Source organism: Pseudorca crassidens, chromosome 9 (assembly GCF_039906515.1).
Source record: "Pseudorca crassidens isolate mPseCra1 chromosome 9, mPseCra1.hap1, whole genome shotgun sequence".
In the NCBI taxonomy this organism is placed as follows: domain Eukaryota; kingdom Metazoa; phylum Chordata; class Mammalia; order Artiodactyla; family Delphinidae; genus Pseudorca; species Pseudorca crassidens.
The window spans coordinates 40,875,753-40,890,928 of record NC_090304.1 but is presented as its reverse complement, the minus strand read 5'-3'; the positions used below and the strand labels follow the sequence as shown (position 1 = coordinate 40,890,928).

Below are 15,176 nucleotides of genomic sequence, written 5' to 3'. Positions count from 1 at the left end.
ATTACTAATGCAAGTTATTACTCCCTGTGCCTCAGTTTCCCCATGTGTAAATTAGGGATAATAGCTAACGTCCACGAACCCAGTGTAATCGTGAGATTAGGGAAGTTGATAACTACAAAAAACTTAGCACCATGCAGTAAATGCTAGTGATTATAATACTTATTGTCCTTCTGGGTATGTGGGTATGTGTCTGGGTGAGACTCTCTGAGTTTGTGAATGACTCTGGGCATGTCTGTCTGCTGAGTGTGTATGTATGTATGTGTTTATATGGCCAAGCAGGCCTCCTGTCTCTGGGTGGAGTTTGCTGTTGGCCCAAGCCTGGACTCCCTGAGGCAGCCAGGGCCGGCGCCGGGGATGGAATTTCCATTAAGAATTAAGCAGGACAGCACTGGGAAGCCAGGCGGGCGGAGGGGAGGAGGCTGAGGGGGATGGTGCTCCAATTCTGAGCTCCCCCCGCAGCCTCAGTTCTGAGCTGCCTTGGAGAAGGCCACTGCCACCTCTGCCTGGAGTCTCAGGCCTGCGGGGGCCATGGCCCAGAAGGATGGGCGAGGAGAGAGGAGTTGCCTGCCAGGGCCCCTGTAAGGAGACTTGGAGTTGCTGCAGCCAAGACTGGAGCCATGAGAAGGCCCCCTGGGAATGGAGAGACGGCCAGCGAGGGTATAAGAGGCTGGGGCCTATGGGGCCGACATGAGCCCAGGAGGCTGTGCTGTGCTGTATGTATCTGGGAACGTGGATGTGTGTGTGCGTGTGTGTGTGTGTGTGTGTGTGTGTTTGGGAATGCAGGTGGGGGACATCCATACCAAGTGTCCTAAAAGGAACATCTAAAAAACCAAGTCTGTTCCTCTCTTTACCTGAAACTCGGACCCAGAGTTTGTACCTGGGAATGAAATATTTCTGAAGTTTTTTGCTAATATTCATCCTGTTCATGATCTGAGCCTCATTCCATTTCTAGCATACTAAAAACTATCTTAGCTATTCAGGTACTTTTACACTCCTGAGCTCGTCTCATACTTTCAGCAACATGTGAGCTAGGCAGAGATTATCATGATCCCCATTGTAAATATGGGAAAACTGAGCCTCAGAGAGTTTAAGTGACTTGTCCAAGGACGCATGACTAGAATGTAGTAGAGGCAGTGTGCAAGGTTAGGTTTCTTTGAGGATAAAGTCCTCTTTTTTTTTTTTTTTGCGGTACGCGGGCCTCTCACTGTTGTGGCCTCTCGCATTGCGGAGCACAGGCTCCGCAGGCTCAGCTGCCATGGCTCACGGGCCCAGCCGCTCCGCGGCATGTGGGATCTTCCCGGACCGGGGCACGAACCCGTGTCCCCTGCATCGGCAGGCGGACTCTCAACCACTGCACCACCAGGGAAGCCCCCCCCCCTTTTTTTTTTTTACACTACCTGATCTACCAGAAATGGACTCAAAGATTCAGGAAACTGCCCATTTGAGGAAGGTTGTGGCTTCAGTGTTAACGCATAGCCAGGTGAATGGCTGGGCCTTCAAGCTCTGTCCCCGGGCCCTGAGACAGCCTTTGCTGAGATAGGAACTGAAGCCCCTCTCAAGGATCTGGGGAGTAGAATCAGGGTGTCTCCAATGGACGGAGGCTGCAGTCAAAGCTGGCTTGTCTGAGGAGGATGACTTGGGCATCTACAGAGTCTGGGGTCCCCAGAGAGCTGAGGCAGTTGAGTTAAGGTCAGGAGCTGCAATGTGTCCAGGGCCAGGGAGCAATCATCATTTTTAGCCAGGGCCTGAAAAAGGGAACACGGGTATTAGCGTCAAGGAAGAGAGGCTGAGATGGGACCTTGGAGTGATCATTGTGTCTTGGAGACAGAACCGGTTTTCCTGTCCCTGAACACAAAGCGTGAGCATATTGACACACAGTAGTTGCACATGAGGGATTTAGGCTAGATGCCAAGGAGAACTTCCTGCCAATGAGCAGGTTCAAATTTGGAAACAGTGCCCGAGGGAGGCTAGGGTCTGCTCTTCCTTGGTGGCCCCAGAGTAGGTAGAGGAACTCCAGGCCCCTGGTGGGGAATGATTCACGGCAGGGTGGAGGGGGTTGGATGGAATGCGACATTCCTGAGCTTTGGGGTGGGAATCAGCCTTCTTCTCTAGACTTAGCCATCTGACACTAAGTGCAGAGCGGAAGTTTGATGTGCCCCAAGTTAAAACGAGTGTCTGCAACCATCTTCTGTCCTTTCTGGCAGGTCAGCGATCTTATGTGAGCGACTTAGGTTCCAAAGGGAAGCACCTGAGGGTCAATAAACCAAGTGGCATTCCAGGCGTTTGGGGGCTGCTCAAAGTTCAGCGCTCCCTCCGCAGAGCGTGTGAACCGCACCCAAACCCCTCCTTGTTTTGTTTCAGTTCCAACGCACTCCCTTTACTCTCCAGATGTTGGCATGTGGGGCACATGTGGGCACCAGGGTCGGGACGGCTCCGAGGGTCCGGGGTGCTTACCCGCCGTGACTCCCGCCCGGCCCCGTGCGAGCCAGGTCTCTAATTAGACCTGACCGCGTCCCCATTCCAGGGCTCCCCACAGCCGAGAGCACAAAGTTTGCACTGCCAGGGGCACCAAAAGAGCCTCGCAGCCCGGCTGAGACTGCAGGCAGCGGTGGCTGACGCGGGGCAGAGGTTTGGCAGCGAGCGGACTGTTGCCGGAGGTCCTGCGGCGGCGGGCGGGAGCGGCGGGCGGGGGCAGAGCGGGGTGGGGCGCGGGCAGCCGGCGGCCCTCGGGCTGGGCCACCGAGCAGGTCACTTGCTCGCAGCCTCTGCAGCCCCAGCTGTGCCTGCCGCCGCTGGCCTGGCCGCTGCATGCAGCCGCGCACAGGCGCTCTCACTCGCTCGGAGTAAGTAGGCGGCGCTCCCCAGGCTGGATTCGGTGCCCAGCCCGGTCCGGGACAGAGCATGCTTGTGACTATTTAGATAATAGGTGTAAGTGTATCAGTGTGAGTGCTTGTGAGTGGGAGCGAGCGCCAGTGGGAGGACGTGTGTCTGGGCTGGTATGTGAGCAGAGGGAACTTTCTAGCATATGTCCCAGGGTGTGAGTGTGTCAGTATGTGTGGGAACTTCTGTGTAGGTGGGCCTGGAGTGCGCCCTAGGTGGCACGTGTGTCTGCGTGGCCCTTGCTGCCCCGTGTCTGTACGCTGGGTGTGCATTGGTGAGTGTGGTAGGCAGGCTCCATGGGGCTGAGCGGGTCGTGTGTCGATGGCTGCATGTGTGTGAGTGAGCAGATGAAGACAGAAGCTGGGGATAAGGAGTGTTATCTGAACTCAGACTTTCTAGGGTGACCCGACTTGTCCCCAGCTGGGATGTCTTCTCTGTGGGTCACTCGGCTTTGGTTTCTCAGGACTCTGATCGGGGCAGGAGTTCAGCGCCAACACTGGACTGAATGGGGGTCTGAGCCAGCCTGGCTGACTGGCCAGGGTTGCGGAGACAGCCCCACTGTCACTGCAGGAGGAGGTGGGAGGACCACTCAGCCATGCTCACCCACAAACACAGGGCACCCACACCCACACACTCACAGCTGCTCATGTGTGCACACCTTCCCGCCACCCACACCAGTCTTGCACATGTTGTATCTCAGGAGGGCCGTGTAAACACTCACCTGCTTTCAGTATGTACATCTGAGGACATTGACACATATCCAACAGGTATCTCCGTGTGCAAAACGCATATGCACAAACATGCACCCCTGGCTTGACCCACTCTCAGCCTTTTAGGTCCCCTTTTCAGTCCCCTTTAGCCTACACGTGGCACCTTGGACAAGTCTAAGAAACTGGCTTTAGTAGGAAATACCGTAAGCCGGGGGCTTTGGCTGGGGGGGTCAGGGCAGATGTTGATACAATGCCTTCAGAGTGTCCCATTTGATCTAGAACTGAGGCTGCTCTTGGAGTAGTCTTGCCTTTTTAGAAGTGAAAAGGACCGTCTGGCAAGGCAAGCAGGGCCAGTCTGAGATCTGAGGCAGAGCTCAGCACCTGTAATTTGCTCCACGCTCTAGTTTATTCTCTAGATTCCCCCTGCAGCAGAAAAGCAGTGAGCCTTCCGTGGGCTGGGCCCAGACAGTCATCTGACAGGCAGGAGAAGTGAGTTGAGATGGGCTGATTTCTTCTCTTCTTTGGTTTTAGTCAACCCTGTTTTGAGTCTCCCATCTGCAGGCGAGGCTGAAAGGGAGAGCCTTTGCTTTGCTCCTTTCCAGTGGTTATCTCTTTTTTTTGACAGAATCTTGTTCTCCCTGACCTCCCCCCTTGGGGACTGGGGACACACGAAACAGTGCCCGGAAGAGTAGGTGCCCCAAATATTAGCTGGCTGCTGCTGTTACGGCTTCTAGACCTCTCCCATCCTGACCATTCTCCTGTGGACAGGTCTCAATGAGGTGCCCTCACTAAATGTGCTTCCTCAGTTGGGAAGTTAGAACGATGACACTGACTTTCTCTTTCTAAATGTTTATGGTTTGGTCTAAGGAGTGTCTGAGTTCTCACCCCACCAACTCCTCCAGTATGCAGGGGAGCAGATGAGCTTCATGCATTTCCTGAGGGGGTGCTGGAACCTACCTTTCCCTGGCCTGGTCCTCCACCTGACCTTTGGGGAGGATGGTTAAATAAGGGCAAGCTGTGGTCAGCTGGGCAGCCTTTTACAGAGTGAAGGTGGTGGGGAAGGAAGTCTCTGTGCCTCCCCTAGCCTTCTTATCTGTGGAGGCCCCCAGCCATCTTAAGACTCAGGAAAAGACTCTGGAAAATGAGGTACCCACTGTGAATCCCAGGCTGGTTCCCCAGTTTTAGTTCATCAAATACATATACCTACCAATCGGAATTTCAGAGCAACAATTAGGACTCATAGAGCATCAAGGCAACCCTATTAAGGTCACATAGTTCCAATTTAAAGAAGAGAAATCAGACAACCCCCAAAATGGTAATAATAACAACCACTATTTATTGAATCTATAATACATGCTTTATTTCATTTACTTTTCACAGCAAACTTATTAGGTTAATAGTCCCATTTTTTTTTTTTCCTCTGACAAGGAAATTGAAGCTTAGAGTGCTCAAGGGATTTCTACAGGTCTGTGTGACTGCTGAGCTCATGACATCACCTGTGTGTTTACCTTCTTACTCTGGCTGCCAGGAAGCTCTTAGTTCATCATATTGCTTCATCCTAGTAAACGTGTTCATTGGAAACATGGCTTTGAATTTTAATTTCTGCTTTAATAACTTTATATTATACCAATCTTTAGCTGTAAACTCCTACATCCTTCGTAGAGAGAGATCAGAATAAATAAATGAACAATCAGCAATTAAGCATTCTATTGGTCTCTGAGGATGAGAACCACGTTGCATGGAATTTTGGGGGGACATCTCCAATTTCAAATATTTCATCTGGTTTTCAAACCATATGTCTCAATTTTGGCTTCTGTATTTTGGGGCTCTGATTTGTGACCATGTCTTGGGGCTTTTCTTCCCAGCAGCTCTGGGAGAAAATGCCCATCTCTGTGCTGGCTCAGACAATGGGGATTGTTGTGAATGAATTGGGCCATTGATAAATGTCCCCTCCTCTGACTGCTTCAACTGCCAGCTTCTCCCTGTCTCAAAAGCATGAGTGTCTGGGTGCCCGAAGGAGTTTGACCCCTGCCCTATGCCTGGCCCTGGCCCTATGGCCACCCCTTCCTCATGTGACCCCGCCTAGGCTCAGGGCTCTGCTGAGAGGTCTGTGTCTCTTGGACCTAAGCTCTGCCTCCCTCAGAGCAGACCACGTGGACCACATGGTCTGTGATCAGGGATGGCCCTTTGGAGCCGGAGCTCAGGATGAAGAGCATGGGCACACGCGAAGGGCCCTTCTGCCCCCTCCCCTGGATCTGTGAGGCCATAGGCTAATGCTCAGTTTTTCCTTGTCCCCATGAGGGGCTCTCAAGTCTGCCATGTGGTCAGAAAGTCATTTGTCACCTCTTATCTGCAAGAGATGTGTGTCACCAGGGTCATCTGAATGCAGGACAGGGCTCTAGCCACACTGCAAAGTTGGCGAGACCCCTAACTAATTTACTCTAAGACTGATTCTTTTAACCTGCCCAAGGCTATTAGTATTTGGAAAGGGGAGGAGTGGGGGGCAACGCTTAGCACTAAAGATTACTTACAAGGACTCTCGTGGTGGGCTTTCAGGCACTGTGTTGAGATCTTGCTTCTCAGTATGCATTAAGTCACCCGATGCTGGCAGCTGTTTCCCATGTTCAAGATTAATCCTCCCAGAAGCACTTGGTTACAAAGGGGAGGAGGAATCATTGGCCTGAGGCCTCAGGAGATGCCTGGCACTGGGCGGTGTGCTGGTGGGTCGGTGCGGGTGACGGGTTTGTACCTTCCCAGGCAAATGCCACCTCAAAAAAGAAGGTAAGACTAAGACTTGATTGATTGCATCTCTGCTGAGGATTCTGGGTGTTCCCTGGACTTTAAGCTCAACCAGGTGAAAACAGGTTTCAAATCCAGCAAGAGAGCACTGGGTGAGGCAGTCAGAACTTCTGTGGGGGAAGGCGTACTCACGCTTACTCACATTTTTTAGTGTCTGCTAAGGGCCAACCCCCTTGTTAGGCTCTTTGCATCTTTTGTTTCAGGAAACCTCTGGAACAACGCTGGGAGACAGGCGCTGCTATTTTAAAGATAGGGAAACTGAAGCACAGCAAGGTTAAATGATTAGCCCAAGGTCAGAGCCAGCAACAATTTCACCCCAGGTCTGTCTGACGCTGGAGTCTGTGGTGAAGACTGTGGTCTGTGGTCCACTGACCACTCCCCAGTTCAAAGGCCCTGAAAGCAGGGAAGTCCAGGCCTTTGGGCCAGCTGGGGAAGAGCTGAGGGCTTTGCCTTCTCTGGCTCTAGGACCTGAATATCATCAGCGTCACTGGCCTTTCCAGCCTCAGATGGAGACGGCTGCCCTGTGGGAAGCAGGGGTGGGGTGGGGAAGGCCTCCCAGGCCGGGCAGGGATACCCCTGCCAACCCCGCCCCCTCCCTGCCAACCACTCCCTTGGGGTGCGCTTCTGTGACTTCACTTCTTCCCTGGAGCAATCTCTGGGGACCGAGCCTACACCCAGACACTGTGATCCCGCCAGCCCAGTGCCCCCTCTTCCTGCTACATGGTGCCCTCAGTGCCAAGCTCTGGGGGAGTCCTGGATCCTCTGAGGATGTCTCTGGGCAGACCAGACCCTGTTCGGCGTGAGGCAGTGTCTAAGCGTCAGCAGTTTGGCTGGGTAATTGTGTATAGTGTTCACTTTCTGCTGGAGAAATGGAGGTTTTGTCTTACAAACCAAATATCCTGGGTTTGGAAGCCATGTGAAATGCAGCCTGTCGTCTGGGCGTGTGGGCTGCCTTGTGGGTCTGTGTGTGGTGCTGGTTTAAAAGACATGGTCGAGGGACAGAACGATTGACTCAGGCCATATTATTGCCTCTGATAGAGGGTCAGAGGTGGGCTGCATATACTGTCCATGTGCAGAGAAAAGAGCACGGGCTTTGCCATCAGACAGATCTGGCTCGGAGCCTGTTTCCACGTCTGTAAAAAGGCATTCCTTATGACGCAGTGGTGATGCTAGAACTGGAAAGTTTATGGAAGTGTAGTGTCCAGCACAGAACAGGTCAACTGTAAATGACGTATTCTTCCTTCTTGTCCCACCTACCTTCTGGGAAAGAACACTGGGCTGATGGCAAGAGATCTGGATTCCAGCCCTAGCTCAGCCTCTGGGTACATTGTTTTCTCTTACCCTCTCTGGGCCTCACTTTCCTCATGCATAAAATTAGAAGAACTAATTTCCCTTATTCTTCTGTATTTTTTGAGGATCGTGAAAGAGACTGAAGTCAGGGAGCTCTCTTGGAGGATGCAGAAAGTTTAGTCACTATTATTCATGTATCCATGCTGCAGTATTAACTGAGATCCTGTCATGTGCTAGGGCCCGTGCAGAGCACTGGGCATACAGGTGTCGGGAATATCCCAGTCCTCAAGGCAAGACAGGATTGTGAGCAAACAGTGACAAGCCTCTCTGTGGGACATGATCATGGCAGGTATTAGTGTATCAGAAGAGGAAGTGTCACCCCCAACTGGGGCAATCAGGGAGGCCTTACCAGAGGTGAAAATTCCTGGTCTGGATCTGGAAAGATAACAGGAAGATTCCAGGAGGATAAGAGGAGGGCTTTCTAGGCCGAGAAACCAGCACATGCTAAGGCACAGAAATGTTGCCTCATGTGGTAAGCCTGGGGGACTTGAGGCAGCGAGGGTTTGGTCAGTAGTGATGAGAGAGAGATGGGAGACTTTACAAAGGGCTGTCGACGGGCGTCAGGCCTTGATGGCTGTGCTGAGGTGTTTTGATTTTTATCATGACAGTTGTGGGCAGCCCCTGAGGTATTTTAAGCAGCGGAGGGTCATGGTTGGATATGGGCTCACTTATTCATTCAGCAAACATAAAAACAAACAATTTTATGTCACCTTTAATTTTGATATCATATCAAATTAATGAAAATTTGCAAGACTGATAAAAGAAATCCTTCTTTATCTGTATCCCTTAATTGATTACAAGACACTGCATTTACTTCATTTTTATTCATTCTTTCTCTCTCCAACAATATAAAAAATACATTATTTTTTATTTATGTATACTTCAATTATCTGTATAATTTATACTTTATTATAATTATATATTTATGGTTTTATCATGTATATGTATATATGAATACATATATGTATATGAATACATACAAAATATTCATATTTCTGATCAATTTAAGAGTAAATCGGAGGCATGGTGCCTCTTTGCCCGTAAATACTTAAGTGTGTATTTCCTTAAAAAAAAGATATACTCTTACTACAGTACAATTCTGTCCCAATAATGTCTCTATAGCTCTCCTGTCTCCCTCGCCCCATTCAGGGTCCAACCCACAGATGGCATTTTGTTATCATGTCTCCTGGGTCTTCTTTAATCCAGAGCAATTCCTCTGCTTTATCTTTCTTGACCTTTGTGTTTTGAATGGTATAGGCCATTTATTATGTTGAATATCCCCCTCCATTTGGGTTTATCTGATGGTTCTACATGACTGGATCCAAGCTATGCATGTTGGGCAGTAGTAGCATGAAGTGAGGTTAGCATACCAGCGAGCACAGGCTGTGGGGACCGTCCCAGTGCTGGTGATGGAAGCTTTTGTCACTTGCTTGAGGTGATGTTCACCAGTTTCTCCTGTGAAATTACTGTTTTTCCCTTAGTAATCAATAAGTAATTTGTGGAGAGATACTTCGAGGTTTTGTAAACATCCTATTCCTCATCAAACGTTTAATCACTAATTTTATCATCATTGATACTTTTGAATCCATCATTGCTTCTATATTTATTAGTTGGCATTTTTCTGTAGGAAAGATCTCTCCCTTCTCCCTTTCTTTCTGTCTTTCTCTTTATCTCTCTCCTCCCTTCCTCCCTCCCTCCCTTCTTCCCTTCTTTCATTACTATGAACTCATAAATTCTTAATTAATTTATTCATGGGTTTAATCAATTTGTATATTTTATTTTGATGTTCGAAATGTACAAGATTTGATCAGTGGGAGGTTCTCAGTCTGGCTCTTGTTTCTTTTGACTTTTCCCCATGATTCTCTGAGCATTTGGTTACTGTTGCTTTAGCAAGATGTTCCAGGCTCATTTTGTTCTTTCCTTGCCCCAGCCCTGGAATTAGTCATTTCTCCAAGGAGACCTGGATCCTTTTAGTGGAGAATGGTATTAGAAACCAAGACCTGGGGCTACATGTGCTCCCTGTTACTGGTGTGTCATTGCATTTAGCAAACAGAGCTAGGGTGTATACTTATATGTCCATATTTATTTCTATAATAAAAAAATAAAACAAATTATTATAGGTTTTTAGAAAGAAGAACTCAAGTGATTGAGACAGAGAGTGAGGGGATAGGGTGGCTTAGATGGGTGGTGAGGGAGGGACTGTTTGAGGAGGCGATATTTAGAAAGACCTACAGTGTGGAATGGATGGATTGGAAGGAGAGAGAGCCTGGAGATTCTTTCAATTATCTAGGAAATACTTACAAGGACCTGAAATAAGACAGACAAGAGAGGAAGTAGAATCAGGTAGCTGGTTGAATGCAGAAGGTGAGGGAGACGAAAGAGGGAGATAGACATCTCCAAGGCCTGTCAAGCTGAGTGTGTCCAAAACAGAATTTCTGCGTTCTTGCTTGGCAGTGTCCTATTCATATGTGGTCCTCTCCAGGTATTTCAGATCTCATTGAATGGCTCCTTCATCTATACAGCTGCACAAGTCAGAGAGAGCTGGCAATCATCTTCAACACCTTTCTCTCTCAAAGCTCATATACAATTCACCACCAAGTCTGTTGATGTTGTCTTGAAAATCTCTCCCCAATCCGTCACTTCTCTCTGTCTCCACCAGTCTCACTCTAGTTCAAGGCACCATTTTCATCTTACCGGACTACTGTGAGAACTTCCTAACTGCTCTACTTATACTCCCTCCAATTTGTTGTCACACAGCAGCCAAATGTATTTTAAAACACAACTCAGGGGCTTCCCTGGTGGTGTAGTGGTGAAGAATCCACCTGCCAATGCAGGGGACATGGGTTTGAGCCCCGGTCTGGGAAGATCCCACATGCCACGGAGCAGCTAATCCCGTGTGCCACAACTACTGAGTCTGCACTCTAGAGCCCACGAGCCACAACTACTGAGCCTGTGTGCCACAACTACTGAAGCCTGCTCACCTAGAGCCCGGGCTCTGCAACAAGAGAAGCCACCACAATGAAAAACCTGCGCACCTCAACGAAGAGTAGCCCCCGCTCGCCACAGCTAGAGAAAGCCCAAGTGCAGCAACAAAGACCCAACACAGCCAAAAATAAATAAAATAAAATAAATTAATTTTTTAAAGGAAGCTTTTTAAAAAATTTATTATTTATTTATTTATTATTATTTTTTGCGGTACACGGACCTCTCACTGCTGTGGCCTCTCCCGCTGCGGAGCACAGGCTCCGGGTGCGGCTCAGCGGCCATGGCTCACGGGCCCAGCCGCTCCACGGCATGTGGGATCTTCCCGGACCAGGGCACGAACCTGTGTCCCCTGCATCGGCAGGTGGACTCTCTACCACTGCGCCACCAGGGAAGTCCTAAAAAAACCTTTTTTTAAAAAAAAAACAAAAACACAACTCATGTCATTTCCCTCCTTAAAAATACTTCAGTTGCTTCCTATTGATCTTAAGCTAAAGATCAACCTCTTTAATGAGCCTACAAAGTCTAATTTTTCTGACCCCTGCCTCCACTCCTACACCGTCTCACCCAGCTTCTTTCTTCACCCTCTCTCCTGGCCTTGTCTCAGTCCCTTGGGCTTGTCAGTTGGCAAGGCCACAGGCCTTTGCATTTGCTGTTCTTCTGCTTAGAACACTCTTCCTTCATGTCTTCACCTACTGAATTCCTACTTATATCTCAGCTCTCAGCTCAGCTGTCACTTCCATGATTAGGTCAAATCTCATTTTACAGGGCTTCACAACACCATGTACCCCTTCAAGCCTTTATCATAGTTGTGATTTTACATTTATTTACAATTTTTCATGATAATTAACGTTTACTTTTCCTATTTGATGATGAGTTTTGCTCATTACTTTATCCTAGTAGTTAGCATGTTACTGACACATGTCACAAATATTTGTTGGATAGATGAATGAATGAATGAAGTTTTATCAGCTGAGCAACCAGCTGGTGGTACCATTCAGTAGAATAAAAATTCTAGGGGAGAAGTAGATCTGGGGAGAAAGGTAATTCACTTTAGGACATGTTACATTTGAGGTACCTCTCAACCACGTCTACCCCCCCAAACATCTTACCGTCTTCTGGGCAAACAAATTAGACTGTCGTTCAAGAGCTTTGAGGGGACTGGTGATAGGTGACAGCTAATTCCTGGGCAATTCTAAGGAGCTCCTGGAGAAGATAGCTAAATCACATGGCATCCCTGAGCTGTACCCCCTTTCTGGTTTGTAGAGGATACAGGAGATCTGAGGGGCCTCCAGGTGGTCTGACCTGGCTCCTTGGCTGCTACGAAGGATTTAACAAACATTTATGAAGGCTCCTTGGAACTTGAGAGTTACTTGCATGATTCCCATGGGTCAGGAATTGCCAACCTCCTCCCCACCCCTGAGACTGCGCTAGATATAGGCCTAAAAGAGAATTCAGAGAGGGTCTTACTAAGCCCAGTGAGCTCTCCTTACAAAGATGCCAGTAGTCACTCCAGCTCACTCACTCCTGCATTCCTCACTCATTCGTTCAATATCTATTTCGCCTTCACTCAGTCACTTACACGCCCAACCACATGTATCCATCCACAAACAAGAGTTTATGTTGGATCTGTAGCAGGACTCAAGGCTGATGAGTCACCCTCCCTGCCCTCTCCTTCATCCCTCTTTCATATGGTCCTCACAGACCAGGAGCCCAGATGAGGAGACATCAGGGTGGGGAGGTGTCACTTTACTGGTTGAAGGCCATGTGTGCTTGCAGGGTGTTATCAGGAAGAGAGGGAGATGCCACCACACCAACTGCTCCTCTTATTTCACCTCCTGCTTTTCTAGTGTCCCTTCCCCTCTTTCAATGGTGATGAGAGCTTAGGAATTAAGCTCCTTGATCAGATAGCTGGGCTCTGCAGAGATACTTGGGGCTCAGGCTTGAAAGGGAAAGAGAGACAACAGCTCCCCATGAGCACCACCATGGAGGAGAGGACACTTTTTTTTTCTTCTTCATTTTCTACCAGGATTGCCCTTTTAACCCTGTGGAATTTGCAGAGAGGCTGGGGGGAGGGCGGGACAGTGGGATTTAAAATGTGGCATTTAGAAACCAGGCAGTAGACTAACCCTGGCCCCGCCCCTCCAGAAACTGCTCTTTCAGTTCTCTGAGGTTTGTCATTTACAAAAAGCCCCACAGAATGTGCGCTGTCCATCTGCCGTGACATCAGACAGGGTTGGGGCTGAGCAGACATAGGACAATGGCAGCCACATCAGATAAGAGCATCTTGGAAAAGTGCCCGAAGATGCCCAGGATCTAAGTTACAGACTCATTCACTCATTCCCTCTCTCACTCATTCATTCAACAACGATCTACTTAACACCTACTCTGTGCCAGGCATTGTTCTAGGCACTGAAGATATAGCAGTGAGCAAAACACATGCCCGAGCAGAATTGCTTTCTGATGTGGGAAGATAGTAAACAGGTTGATATATGCAAAGTGGTGATGAGTGCTGTGGAGAAATATAAAGTATGGTAAAGGGTTCCAAGGGTAGGAGGGGACTTGTACATGTATACCAGGTCAAGAGGTTCTCTCTGATAGGCAGATATTTAAACAGAGGCCAGGAGGCAGTGAAAGGGCAAGCTATGTGAAGACGGGGGTGGGGGGAGAGCAGTCAGCACCTCAGGATTCTGGGTGCCCTGTGGTCTGGGGGTTCGGAGTAAGCTTCTAGGGGGAGGCCACGTTTAAGCTGAATCTTGATGTGTGGGGACAGCAAGTCAGTCCTGAAGAATAACAGGGAACCTGCCTTGAAGCGTGAACATAAGGGACATGTCGGGGAGGACAGTTTGGTAAGGCCCAAAGAGGCAGGGTAGGCTGGAAGCAGGGTCTGGAGAGTCATGAGTGCCAGGCTAAGGATTTCAGACCTGAGTTGAGGGACACTGGGGAGACATAATAGATTTTCAGCGACATGTCACAATGAGAGCTGTGTTTTAAGCAGCTGAAACTAATATTAGAATAGGCTGGGGGCTGGGCAGCCAGCAAGAAGACAGTTGCCTCGTGTGAGCCTGCTTGGCCTCATGACCACCAAGGACCCTGAGGTTGGGGGGAACGCTGGATGGCCCCAGATGCACAGTGGGCAGGGATACAGTGATGTAGGGGCTATAATGGCCGACAGAAGCAGCAGGTAATGTGAGTGGTCATCAGTGGGACAAACCCCAGATGTCTCCTGTAACTCAAAGCTGTCTTTGAGCAAAGAGCACAGAGCAGCCTGGGTTACAGGGCAGAGCAAGCTGGAGAAAAGAGTTTGGGTCTCATCTCTGGCCACAAATGGCTATTTTAGAAGCTTCTGGGAAGGGGGTCCTTGGATTGTAGGAACCTTAGGTTCAGAGGAGAGCTTATCTAATCCAGCCCTTTCCTCTCACAGATGGGAAATTGGAAGCCCAGAAAAGGGGCATAAATTGTCCAAGGCCATATAGAGCACGTGTGGCAGAGAAAGGTCAAGCATCTTATTTGAACTCATCTTGGAGGAATTACTATGTCTTATTTAATTACACATTTATATATATATCTTTCAGTGGAAGAGGAAATTCTAAGAAAAAGGAAATGTTTTATTCATCAACTTCTCTATCATCTGATACAGAGCCTGAACTTCTCTATCAGCCTGATACAGAGCAGATGTTCTCTTGACCTGGACCAAGGCTGATGTTAGCCTGGTCTCAGATGTGGTATAGGAGCTGCCTGTGAGTAGGGGAGAGCCTGGCTCTGGATCTCCCTCACGCACTCATGTGGCCTGGCCTGCGACCATCTCTACCTCAGTTATACTCACAGCCCTTGGCAAAGGGACCATGGATGTGAGAGAGTGTGGGGGCTGCTGTCACAAGGGTGCCTGCCAAGAGGGAGAGGTGACAGGTGTGGAGAGGGGCTGGGTGTCCTGGGCCTGAGGCCACTGCAAGAGAGAGAGGCCCTGCCCAGCTTGAGAGAGCAGACCACAGGGGGTTTCACAGTCGCTAGCTGGGCACCTGGGATGCATGTTTGGGGTGAAAGTGCAGTGCTTGGTCTGGCCTGCGGCTGGGCCCCCAGGGATTTCACCAAACCCACTTTTATTCAGCCCAGGTTTTCAGCCCAACCCTGCTGTCCCAAGGAGCTGAAGGCCACAGTTTTAAGAAGAGGTCCTGTTCTTTCCCCACAGTGTGCAGAAGTCTATGACTTAACAGCAGGATTTCAGATGGAATTGTCCTTTGATGTGCTTCCATCCTCACATTCAGGATCCTAGGCGGGGTGGGGGGCGGCTGAGCTAGAGACAGTTTCCTGAAAAGTCAGAGGGATTCAAGCTATAGCTCCTGCCAGCCCAGACCCCTGCATCTGTGCTGGATGAGTAATTGGTTCTTAAGCTCTTGGTCAACACAATCTGTTTGTCTTGCACTGTGGCGCTGGCAGAGGAATTTCCAGAGCGGA

The 15,176-nt window shown here is 49.3% G+C and overlaps 1 protein-coding gene across 2 annotated transcripts in view; it reads left to right on the top strand.

Moving 5' to 3' along the window:
* Positions 1-408: 408 nt before the first annotated feature.
* The window catches only part of INSC (INSC spindle orientation adaptor protein), a 123,552-nt gene continuing 108,784 nt past the window's right edge, over positions 409-15,176 (top strand). The window contains exon 1 of one of the 2 annotated variants that reach the window (XM_067749794.1): positions 409-713. In XM_067749794.1, coding sequence (XP_067605895.1) covers positions 618-713 — 96 coding nt within the window. In that variant the 5' untranslated portion in view covers positions 409-617. Of the gene's footprint in view, positions 714-2,723; positions 2,844-15,176 lie in introns of those variants that run through there. The other variant, XM_067749795.1, reaches the window with a different exon arrangement.